The 12772-nt window shown below is 34.8% G+C and overlaps 1 protein-coding gene across 1 annotated transcript; it reads right to left on the bottom strand.

The window, feature by feature from the left end:
* Positions 1–217: 217 nt before the first annotated feature.
* On the bottom strand, positions 218–12466 carry LOC125804686 (uncharacterized). The gene is made up of 3 exons (XM_049483802.1): positions 12378–12466; positions 12124–12191; positions 218–9508 (listed from the first exon to the last, which is right to left on the bottom strand). Exon 3 carries the CDS (start codon positions 9506–9508, stop codon positions 977–979), a length of 8532 nt encoding a protein of 2843 aa, XP_049339759.1. The 5' UTR covers positions 12124–12191; positions 12378–12466; the 3' UTR covers positions 218–976.
* Between the last annotated feature and the right edge of the window lie 306 nt (positions 12467–12772).

A 12772-nucleotide genomic window follows, 5' to 3' on the forward strand; every position in this document is an offset into this window, starting at 1 on the left:
AACCACCAAGTACGCAGACATATTTAGCATTAGATAAAGATAATTAATAAAAGTCAAATCATAATATAATAAATATTTAAGAGCAGTTTCTTAGGGTTTTAGTGTTGTGAGCAGAACATGGCAATTTGTGAAAGAACTATAAAAAATCATAATATAAATATTTAGGATCATATTTTGAGGTTTTTAGTGTTGTTGTGGACAGAACACACCAATTACTAAAAGTACTGTTAAAAATCATAATATAAATATTTAGGATCATATTTTGAGGTTTTTAGTGTTGTTGTGGACAGAACACACTAATTAGTAAAAGTACTGTTAAAGATCATAATATAAATATTTAAGTTCATATTTTGAGGTTTTTAGTGTTGTTGTGGACAGAACACAGCAACAGTTATAGTCTGGTACTGGTTTCACAAGGATCCAGAAGCACAGCCTAACACTATGTTCATGGTCCATTGTCTCAACCACCAAGTACGCAGACCTACTTAGCATTAGATAAAGATAATTAATTAAAGTCAAATCATAAAATAATAAATATTTAAGAGCAGTTTCTTAGGGTTTTAGTGTTGTTGTGGGCAGAACACACCAATTAGTAAAAGTACTGTTAAAGATCATAATATAAATATTTAAGTTCATATTTTTAGGTTTTATTGTTGTTGTGGACAGAACACAGCAACAGTTATAGTCTGGTACTGGTTTCACAAGGATCCAGAAGCACAGTCTAACACTATGTTCATGGTCCATTGTCTCAACCACCAAGTACGCAGACCTATTAATAAATAATAAATAAATAAATAAATAAATAAATAAATAAATAAATAAATAAATAAATAAATAATAATAAAAATTAATAATTCTGCAGCTGTATACATTTACATTACCTAGATACCTATTTGTTGACACAAGATAATTGGACTATGCTTAAAACGTACACATTATATTAGTGTTGGATGGTGTTTATAATTTAAAGGAATGCTTATGTTTGTGAAAATGTACAGTAAATTGCTTCATGTGAACTAAAATACACTGGCATAACTTGTGTATTGATAATATATTTAGATGTTATTTTCTTGTACACATGATCAATTAGCGTTCCATTTTCAGTGGTACATTCTGTTACACACTGTGAATAGCCTAGATTTGCCATAAATGTAGACATAGCTTGAGTTTTAAGTTCATCATGGTTCCAGTCACCAATTATGAAGATGTTATCTGACAAATTGCTTAATGTATTACATAATTTAGTGATGTATTTTTGAAATAAGGATAATTGATACTGTGGTGGTCTGTATATCACAACTACGATTATGTCAAGTTTGTTGAATTGACATATCATGCATTCTACATTTACACCTGAAATGTCTAAAATAGTGTAATCAATGTTATGCTTGCAGTATATTCCAACACCCCCATTTTTTTGTTGTTGAATTGATTTTAACAGAGGGTTGTCTGAATTGTAAGCAAGACAACGTGGAGCACTATGAAATTGGTAACCTTCAATGTGAGTGGAGTCACCTGATACATTTGCAGGTAGCCAAGTCTCTGTAACAGCTATACAATTATAATTAAAGGGTTGGACGGAAGCAGTTAAATCTAACAAATGACAGCTTAGACCCTGAACATTCATTAAAAAAACTGAAAAAGAGTTCTGCGTTTTAATTGGACTGACATTATATAATGAAAATTGTGCCATGTTGTTGATACATTCCTGGATATTACTTCTGCAATAAATTGCTTTATTAGCAAAATCCTGAATGATTAACCCACTTAAAGTCTCTACTCGACTTAAAGCAACATAAGCCTGTCCAGGTGCAAAAATCTTTTTGAGTGATACAACAGCTTGTTTTACCGTTAGTCCCTGCACTTTATGCACAGTACAAGCCCAAGCTAACTTTAATGGAAATTGTTTGCGCAATCCTCCCTTGCTGTTAACTCGCTCCTCTTCCAAATTAACTGGTGTTGAATGCAGTATGTGTCTAGGTGGTGGTATACGTTTTCTTGTATTTTGTCCAACTTTTTGATCATCAAACTGAACAAACACAGTTTTCACCAATGTGCTATTTTTATCATGTGCTATGTCTGTAACAGTACCACAGACACCATTCACAAGCCCATCGGTAACATCAATATTTTTAATTAGCATTACTCGTGCACCTTCTCCTATTAACAACTTTTCTGGTAAGCATGAATTAAATACTTTAGAAAAGTGTCCGTTTTTAAGCTGCATTTTTCCAGTTTGCCGATTTTTTTCATAATCTTGTGCCTCTACACAAATATGTTCAGGGCAAAATGCAATAATTTGCTTAACATTATGCTCTTCTACCTGAGCATTTGTTGCAAAAATATGCAGCGCAGAAGTTGTTTCCCCAGTTTCCCTCTGTTTAAGTGTCTTCACATCCTGCAGTGATAATGGTGTAGACCTGTGATGTGTACGTAGCCTATTCAGAATTTCGGCAAAAGCAGAGTCTTTTTGTCTTACAATGGTGGTTAACTCTGACTTAGAAAACATGCCATTCCACAAATCTAATGGGGCATTTTCCAAGTATAGTGGTTTACCCTTTACTGGAGGCAGCTGAAAAAAGTCTCCTACTGCAATTACACTAACTTTCCCAAATGGAGAGTAGTCGCCTGTCTGCTTTATTTGTCGTAATCTACCATGAATGTAAGCTAGAAGATTGTGATCTACCATAGAAATCTCATCTATGATCAATATATGTAAATCACTTAATAAAACACGCAACGTATTAAATTTTTCTTCTCCTAAAGGTGTGTAGGGAAGTTTTACATCTGTCCCTATTGAAAATGTTGAATGAATTGTCCCAGCTTCCAAATTAAATGCAGCAATTCCAGTAGGAGCTGTTAATAGCACTGAAACCTTGTCTGGAGCACTTGAAACCTGGGATAAAAGCCTGGTTGCTTCATAATGAATACTCCTGATTAAGTGTGTCTTCCCTGTTCCTGCACCTCCAGTAATGAACATATGGAAAGGCTCTGGCTGTTTCCCTCTAACTTTCTCTAAACACCACTGTCTTACTTGATAAAATGTGTCTTTTTGCTCAGAGTTAAGAGACCTCAGCAGATTCAGAGCATCTGATCTACATAGTACATTTAGATTACGTTCAAAACAATTGTTCTTTCTACTTTGAACAGATAAATCAGGAATTTTATCTACATGCTCCTCAGCCTCTACTGGTCTTTGTGTTTTTTCCTCCTGGCATTCTAAGCGCTCTGCCTCTTGCTCCGGACACATCTCACACCATGCATCTTCTAAATTACCATTATCAACTACAACATGCTGAACTTGAGCAAGAATTTCATCGTCTTTCTCAAATAATTGCTTATTAGCATCCACTACATTTTTGACATATTGTACAGTGCCATTTAATTCATATTGGCCATTGTGATAAAATAGTTCAAATGTTGGGAAGTCAGCTGGTTTTAAGTCATTTTCACAGCGGTATGGCAAGAATAATTGCAAAATACTCTGATAATATTTTTCTGGGTTGGAATCAACCGAGAATCTTGCGTATCTGACTATCGCTGGCTTTGATCTAGTTCTTTTTTTAACAAACCCTGCATTGTTTTGCAGCTGAATTTTGTCTGCACACTTCTCTGTTCTGCCCACAACACGATATTGAGACACAAATACTGCTATACACATGTTCTGAAAGGGGTCTCTTACTGGCCTTGCTTTATAACGATCAACATGGTTTGTCATCCACATGGCTTTTTCAGTAAGCTCATTTGACTGTGCTTTTTGCTGAAGTACTTTTAGCGGTAAACTCAGGCGAACACAATGATCTCCTGTGGGTATGTACTCGACTTTACGTGAAGCTTCTTTTAGGTGCATATTTGTGAGCCTATACACTGCTTCTTGAGCACCTACATCCCGATTATGTAAATAAACACTGCCCAATTGTTGCAATGTGCCTTTTACATCAACATTGTTGTGCTTTGAAGCTTCACGATGGGCAGCACTTAATAACAATCCCATTTCTTTTTCAGCCTTGGAAATGTATGAAATGATGTATACAATGCATGCATATGCATCTACTATATACTGAATATCCATATTAGCATTCCAAGCCTTTAGTAAATTTTTATTATAGGGATTTACCCACAAATCTGTAATTTCTCTTTTCAGAACAACTTGAGTTTTTTTGCCAGCAATGTTATACGCCAGTTCAAATTTTTCTTGGTCAATACCAATACTGTCAAACAACTCAGAAACTGTACTACTAGTATTTGTGTCTGTAGATATAGCTGACTTTACCATAGCTAATATTTTTGTTGCCTGTTCTTTATTCATGATCTTATTTGAAACTTCACAAGAACATGCACATGAAACTGCACTGCAACTGCACTTTTTAGTTGATTCCTCTTCTCTTTTTTTTCTAGAAATAAAGGTTTTATTTGAAGGTGGTCTCGGAAAATTAAAACGACATACACTGTTACGCTTTCGACACGTTTTTGAATGCCTCCTGCTGTGCATTTGAACAGTTGAGACAATTTCAACAAGTTCACTGTCATTGCTCGGTAATTCAGATGATATGTATTGGTCTATGAATTTTACCACATCATTGTCATTATCTTTATCAATTTGGGGAGCATTGTCCACCCAAAACATTGCATGTACATGGGGACTCCCTCTTTGCTGAAACTCGACACGATAAAAGTAATCCACTACTCTACCTATCGGATTACTGGGTGACAAAATTACTTTATTCAAAAATGTATGCCATCTAAAATCAAACATGCGTGCTGCTATGACTGGGTTACGCCGCAATAGGCCACATTTATCTGCCCAATCTAAACTGTCTACACTATCAGTCCTGTCTTCCTGTTGCAGCATGCTTTGTAATAAATTGTCCCATCTCATATCTGCTGAACTGAAGGAACAAAAAAATGTTGGTATGCCAAGCTGTCTTACCATGGCAAACAAATCCTTTTGAACACCTGACCAATACACAGGAGTTCCTCTGATGGGTCGAAGAAACCTATAACCATCATCACAGTTCAGAAACTGCTTTAGGGTTTGCCTATCTTTCACTAACTCTGCAGAAAATTCCCTAGATGTGTTTGAATTGTGGCCTTTGCGCATTGCTATTGATATGCTAGATGAAACCTGTTCTACTTCACTCATGTACTGGGCATAAAAGATGTATTCATTATTATTAGCAAACCTTTTATCTGCACTCAGAATACGATTGTTAAAATAGCGTGACAGTGTAAGCCGCTGATTTCTAAAATCATGAAAAGTTGGACCCCCCATTGGAAACAATGCTGGAAAGCTTTTGGCCTCATTACTTTTGTCAGAAAGTAACCGAATGGGATTGTTACCTTCTGCAGGAGCTATATTTAAAATGTTATCATATTGATCTAAGATTTCTTGGCCTAAATCAACTGGCTGAAGACACGTATCCATAAACATACCATGCGTTTGTCTGTCATGCAAAGTCTCATCACATTCAATGTGTGGTTGTTCTGTCTCTTCAACACTGAAACCATTATTTGTTTCAAGAGTAGGTAACTGCTGATTTAATTCATTGTCTACTATATAACATTGAGTTTCACTAGATTGCTCTGTGTCTATTTGGACGTTGTTTGAAAGGGATGAATCATTATTTTCATTCATGTTTTCTAGACTTTCTTCTTCAAATTCGTTTAACCAATTTTCGTTGTAATTTATGTCAGCATAGTATGGGTTATTTTGTTTTAAATACTGCAATGCTCTCTTTACATGCTCAGTGTTGACATACTTATATTCATAATGTCCTTTATATGTTAACTTACGTTTTAGCTTAACACGCAACAGAGACCCCTCTACATTAGCTCGTGGTAGCAAATTTGTTGTGTCAACAACATTTGAAGGAACACATGTGACTGGTCCATGGACACCATTTTGCGCTCCTTTAGGTAAAGCTAAGAGCTTCATAAATTGAATATGTAAAGCTATTAAATGTTGTTCTAAACTGTTAAGACAACTGAGCTCTGGTGGTACTGGTTCAAGCTGCAAGTTATTTAAAACACTTTCTGGAGGCATTATACTGTGAGACAGTTTAAAATCACAATTGTGACAAATCCACAACTGACACTTGCTTGTTGTCAACCAGAGACATGGAACATCACACACATGATCAAACTTATGCAAATAGTCTTCAGTAATACACTGCTCAGCTACTGCCTGCATTTCCTTTGTAGTCTTATACTTGTCCATTTTACAATGGGACACTTGATGCTTAAACAGCAACCTATGACAAACACAACACACAAAATCTGGCCCTTCTCTTATTATAGAATTAAAGTCTTTTAAAACTTGACTGAAACATTGTTGATTTTGTTTTACAACAGAGCGTTTTGTCTTTACTTGTTCATGCACCGCACACCTAAACTCTGGATCACCAGCATATTTATCTTTACTAAATTTGCGAACTGCTTTGCTGAATTCTGTATTTGTAGCATATTTATCTTTACTTCTTTTACGAACTGCTTTGCTGAATTCTGTATTTGTAGCATATTTATCTTTACTTCTTTTACGAAGTGCTTTGCTGAATTCTGTATTAGTAGCATATTTATGTTTACTAGATTTTCGAACTGCTTTGCTGAATTCTGTATTAGTAGCATATTTATCTTTACTAGATTTTCGAACTGCTTTGCTGAATTCTGTATTAGTAGCATATTTATCTTTACTAGATTTTCGAACTGCTTTGCTGAATTCTGTATTAGTAGCATATTTATCTTTACTAGATTTTCGAACTGCTTTGCTGAATTCTGTATTAGTAGCATATTTATCTTTACTAGATTTTCGAACTGCTTTGCTGAATTCTGTATTAGTAGCATACTTGCTTTTGCTGCGATTCTGAACATCAAGCCTATGCTTTTCATCTTTGGCATACTTTATTTTACTAGACATAATTATTTTTAAACGATGACCAGTATCTCTTTTGTACTTGTTTATAGTGTACATCTTCTTCTGGTTTCTGTGTATAACATTCATTTTATACTGTCTTTTCATTTCATTTTTTTTCTTTTCCCTCATGTATTTAGATTTTATTTGTTTAGGACTTGACCACAAAAATGTTACATTGGTTGCTGTGTTCTGTGTAACTTTCCCGCAGTCAGTTTCAATTACATTTAAACATTTTTTTTTTCTGTCTAAATGTTTTAAATCCGTCTCTTTTCTTTTTAATGTGCATTTGTTTTTTTCGTTACTTTGATCTTCCATCATCAAACTCTGACTATTAGCTTGTTTGCTTCCCACAGCCCGTGTTTGCAAAGGGCATGCATTCATCAACTCATGTATTTTACACAACTTATGGCAATCATGGCAACTGCCATGTTTCACGCACACAACAGTTTCATAGTGGTTACCATTTCTATGAGCCAAAAAAATTCCATCCTCTGTGATTTTTGAACCTCTGCAGTGAAACTTCAGCCATTTATCACTAGTATAAGTGTAAACATCTACACCTAGAAAATCTGCAGCAGCTTGGATTTCAATTTCTGTTGCCCAACTTCCAACAAAATTCATTCTAGACCTGTCCAAGTACTCCTTTAAGGATGTGTAATCCTGTCTTATGTCTGTACTGTACTGAGCCTCATTAGCCTGCATGTGTTTTACTATAGCAAGTCTAAATCTACGGTGGTATGCCTGATTACCACTGACTATTTGTGATATACATCTGAAGAAGCAGTTTCCATCACCCACTATGTTTTCTGTTCTACAAGGTTTGCCTAAATCCCCATACCTGCCTGGCACCATACCAGACTTTTCTTCAAAACTTACATTTAACTTATTACATATAGCCTCAGCTACATCTTTAGACAGTACACTAAACTGATATTTAACACTGGGCATTTCTTTCATGAAAGTAACATCATGTGTATCTTCAGAGGAGTCACAAGAACTAGAATCATCAACCAACATGCACTCACTAGTGTTACCCACTACTCCTTCCAAGCAACTTTCATTGTTTTCCAAATTACTCACAGCAGGACAAATATCAACCCCTGTAATCTCAAAATCATTTGATTCAAGCAGTGTTTCTCTATCTAAAACCCACTCATGCACCAAAGCAACAATGTCATGAAGTGAAGAAAAGTACAGAACAATGCTTTTCCCCTGACTGTTTGTCCTACCATACACATCCCGTGCGTCAGAATCAATCAAAGCAAACTGATCATTTACGCGAATTATAGCACAGGTCCTCTGATCATAAGTGAAAAAACATCTGTCATGCATTGAAAAGATTTTTTCTAGACCACTTATTAAACTATATGCAATGCCTGATCTGAGAAGTTCGCCATCCTCTACATTCACATCCCCTACCACGGGGTCACTAAATGTAAAAGTATAATCAGAATCAACAATGCTGGCTGTTTGTGGCAAGTCTGTTACAAGTAGATACTGTTTTTCACTACCATCAGTAATCAGGCCTTGTGTTCTACAAAATGAATAAAACTTGTTTCCTGAAATGAGAACACTGTCTAGATTTTTTGTGTTCCACCCAATGACGTTTTTCTTTTCATGCATTACCATAGCTGCTAATGAATTAGCCACACATTGACGCCCACCGTTTCTCCCAAATCTAGAATGCCCTTGATGAAAAGAACCCTGGACACATCGAACACTGTTTATATCACACTGAACATCTGAATCATGGATAGCTTCCATTTTGACTAATTTCCTTTTTTTGGGGGTTTGCACAGTAGACTTTCCAGCTTTATCATTTGCCATCCTTTTCAAATTAACATAACACTCCTTCAGTTCAACACCTTCTGGAACACAGACTTTTTGTTCAGAGATTTTCACAGGACTTTCATGCATACCGTTAGCAGTACTTGGACAATGCATTGATGAAACCTGTTCATCAGCCAACCTCACCATTACACTAGCAACAGAGAACACCTTTGCTTTTAGCTTCTCAAGCAATGTTGTGAAAAACAGCATGGTTTCATTCAGACTAGTGTGAAATTGTGCTACACAGACGCCAAAGTCACACGGCAAACCAGAAGAATTGCAAGCGTTAAAATCCAAAACAATGAAATATTCATTGTGATACACAACTGCACAGTGATATCCATCTAAGTTTAACAAACAGGACTGTTGATCAAGCAATGTCTCTTGTAAAGCACTAGAAAACTCCAAGTAATCACAAGAACCACGTATTACTTTACCTAGAGAAACATCAGCCACTCTGTTGAAAGCATTATATCTACCAGCCAAACCCTTTGTAGGTTTCCTCTCCTCCAAAAGTATCCTTCCTTCATCACAAATTGAATCCATCACACCAGCCTTCCAAGTACACACATTTGACACTTTATGCCTAATAAGACCTAAAACACTACAAATCTCTGTTCTTTCATTGTTTCTGTCGAGCAACCTGAAATGCTTGGTACCACACACCAATCCACCAACTAATTTAGAATCGCAGCAGCACTGCACATCAACCACAGTACTCACAGTCTTGGGCGCACGCCTCATTCTGAATGACTTTTTCCGTGGCATCTGTAAAATAAAGTAAGACAATTTTCATTAATAAAATGCACTTCCAGTTACACTATTACACAATTTACAAAACATACCTCTTACAATTAGAATACAGATTATACTACAGATGCATATATAACATGGTGTGAACATTAAATATTATGTAGTTACATAAACTATAATTAAATGCTTGTCCAAAACATATTGTGTCTGAATAAACTATTAGCTAAAGGTTATCAGAATGCATCATGCATAATGATTGTTTAACCCTTTGATACTTTGCCTTTGCACACCGCTTCTAATTCACAACATGGGTCAAAAATGACCCATACATTTTTAATATATGATATATATTTGCAATAAATTAAGTGATTCAGAACTTCAGAATCTCTGAATTAACTTGTTTTTGATCACTATACATCCTTATTTAAAATGTTTCCGTCTTTTTAAATAAAAGCCCTGTTTGTATAATGCACACATGAGTCAAAAAATACCTGCATTCATTTTCTTTGTTAATTCATGTTAATTCATAAGGGTTTCTTTAGCACAATTTTTTATTACTTTATGAAGAAGCAGCTTTTATGGTTTTACATTGGGTTACACACATCAGACACAACCCACATTTACCATTTCACAACTCAGCTCAGCTCCCATCACACAGCTAACTTAGTATTGCTTTTAACATTATATAACACACACACATGCTGTCAGGTTTTTGGGGTAGTGAAGCGGATAGAGCCAAATGCAGATACCATATGCAGTGGAACTTTGAATAAAGCATATTTAATATAACTTTACAAGTAATTATTATTATTAGCTAGTTATAGTTAGCTAACTATAACTAAAAATGATAGTTAACTTTTAGTTAGAATGACTAAGTACATTAATGTCTATTATTATTATCTGTGTATAAAAGTCATAATCTTTTTTTTCTTTAAATTTACTGTTATTTACAAAATCTAGATTTTGCAGATTTTTTTTCCTACTGAATATTTTTAAACTGTTATAACTTTACCACATGCAGCTAAATGGCATACTGATGTATTTAGCTAAGAAGTTAGCTAAGCTTACTATAATAGTTAACTAGCTACAGTAGATTTAACTAACTAAAAAAGAATATGTACAATAATAATAATAATAATATAGCCTGAGAATAATAATAATAGCTTGTAGGAAATGTACTCACTCGCATGGTAACCTAAACCTAATCATATATTATGCACAGTTATATTTCACTACTGGAGTCAAATATTTAAGGTAATGTTATGGTAAAACATTACTGAGGTGTGTGACGGGAGCTGTGCTGAGCTGTGAAATAGCAAATACAAAAGCTGTTTTCTCATAAATTAAGACAAGTAAAAATGAATATTTCTGCTAAAGAAACCCTCAGCCATACCTGAAATAACACAGAAAATGAATGCAGGTCATTTTTGACCCATGTGTACATTAGAGGGGTGGTGATACAAAAAAAGCTTTTATTCAAAAATATATAGAAATTTAAAACTTACACAGCTCACAATTGACCCATGCTGCACATCAAATTATTAAAACATACTTTTTTACCTACTGAATTCTTTTAGCAAACAAATAATCTCAATAATTAAAAAAAATCAAACACATACAAAAATGTATAGCCATCATTTTGGCTACTGGTATTAAACCAGTAATAATTCATTACAATGTATTATTTTTGCAGTTAAAACTTGACTAAAAGTATTTACTTATTAGCTTTACATTTATTTATTATTATCTGCTACACTCATCACTACATTGCCACATCATAGAATAGAATTTATCTGCATTTGGTCACCACCCCCCACTTCACCCCCACCCCTGTCTGTGTGTGTTGCCCAGTTAATAGTTATGCTAATCGCCCAATCAGACTCAAAGAGTGTCTTGATGGCGGCCACATTCCTTTCTCAGCTACAACAATGAGCCCTTTTTAATCCCCTCTAGGTGACAACAGCACAGTGATGGGTGCAGGTAGCAGGTTACTTGGTTAGAGAATGTGCACATATTGCACATATGTGCAAAATATTATAGTAACTCACTATTAAACAGATTATTTTCTGTATTTAAAACAAATACTTGAAATTGAGAACAATAAAAAAATTATTCATATTTAGTTTATGTGAAAGGTTCCCTTTCCAACGTGCATGAGCAATAGCTTACAAAACAAGTACTTTACCAATTATGTTATAGATTTTTTTGTAAATAAAATCATGTATTGTAACATAGTTGTATTGAAAACTTGACCTTTTTTTAACTTCAATTTTTTGTAACAAGCATAAATTCAAATTAAAAACTCTTTGCTCAGCCAACATGGCCACTTACAATGGATATTTACTGTAAAAAAGATTGTATGTAATTTAAATACTTTACCACTATGCAGACTTTGACCCACTAATAATTAACAACATACCAATAATCCCTCATATTAAAAAGTATAGTACATCTTGGATTCTGCATGAAACTTTCTCAGCTTACTGTCACACACATCTCTATAGAGGTTGGTGCTTAAACTTGCATGACTACAATTAAAGCAACAGCAAATAACTCAGCTAGTATTTTAGAATAACTTATATTAAATTTTACACACACACATAGGGGAATTAAAAATAAATATACCATACCTTGCACTTAGACTCTTTGTAGATTAAAGTTGTCACTGGGGATATTACTTCAGCAGCAGCAGAAATCCCTGTTATATGATAATAAAAAATAATTAATTTTAAACAATTTATCAGCAAAAAATTAACCTTTATTACATAATGTCTTCTGAACTACAATAATACCAGCAGAGCAACAGCAAAGAACCCACTACTAATTTAGAACAAATTTAGAATAATTATAATTAAACCATACAGCCAAAACAAAGATCACATACCTTGGATAAAGAGTGTTGGAAGAGTAGTCTGGAAGTTGGAAGTTGTCTCTGATAAAATCCCTTCAGCAACAGCAGGAGAAATTCCCAGTGCACCTTCCCTCCAAAAGCAACTGACTAACCTGACCAGTTGACCAACACCAGCTTTTGACTAGAAATCTGCCACTCCCACACCTGGTTGACACACCCCCGTCCACTCCTTCCACCACACCCACACCTGGTTGGCACACCCCCATCCACTCCTTGCACCACACCCACATCTGGCTAACATCCACCCCCTCAAACCCACTCCTTCCCAAACAATCTTTATACTCTTGTCATACAGTAACTCACAATGTAATAATTTATTTATATTGTTAAAATAAACCATAGTGAAATACCTTCTCATCACTAAAAAT

Source organism: Astyanax mexicanus, chromosome 10, assembly GCF_023375975.1.
Source record: "Astyanax mexicanus isolate ESR-SI-001 chromosome 10, AstMex3_surface, whole genome shotgun sequence".
Taxonomy (NCBI): domain Eukaryota; kingdom Metazoa; phylum Chordata; class Actinopteri; order Characiformes; family Acestrorhamphidae; genus Astyanax; species Astyanax mexicanus.

Excerpts from the sequence above, each read along its gene's own strand:
- LOC125804686 (XM_049483802.1), bottom strand. The coding sequence starts at position 9,508 with ATGCCACGGAAAAAGTCATTCAGAATGAGGCGTGCGCCCAAGACTGTG.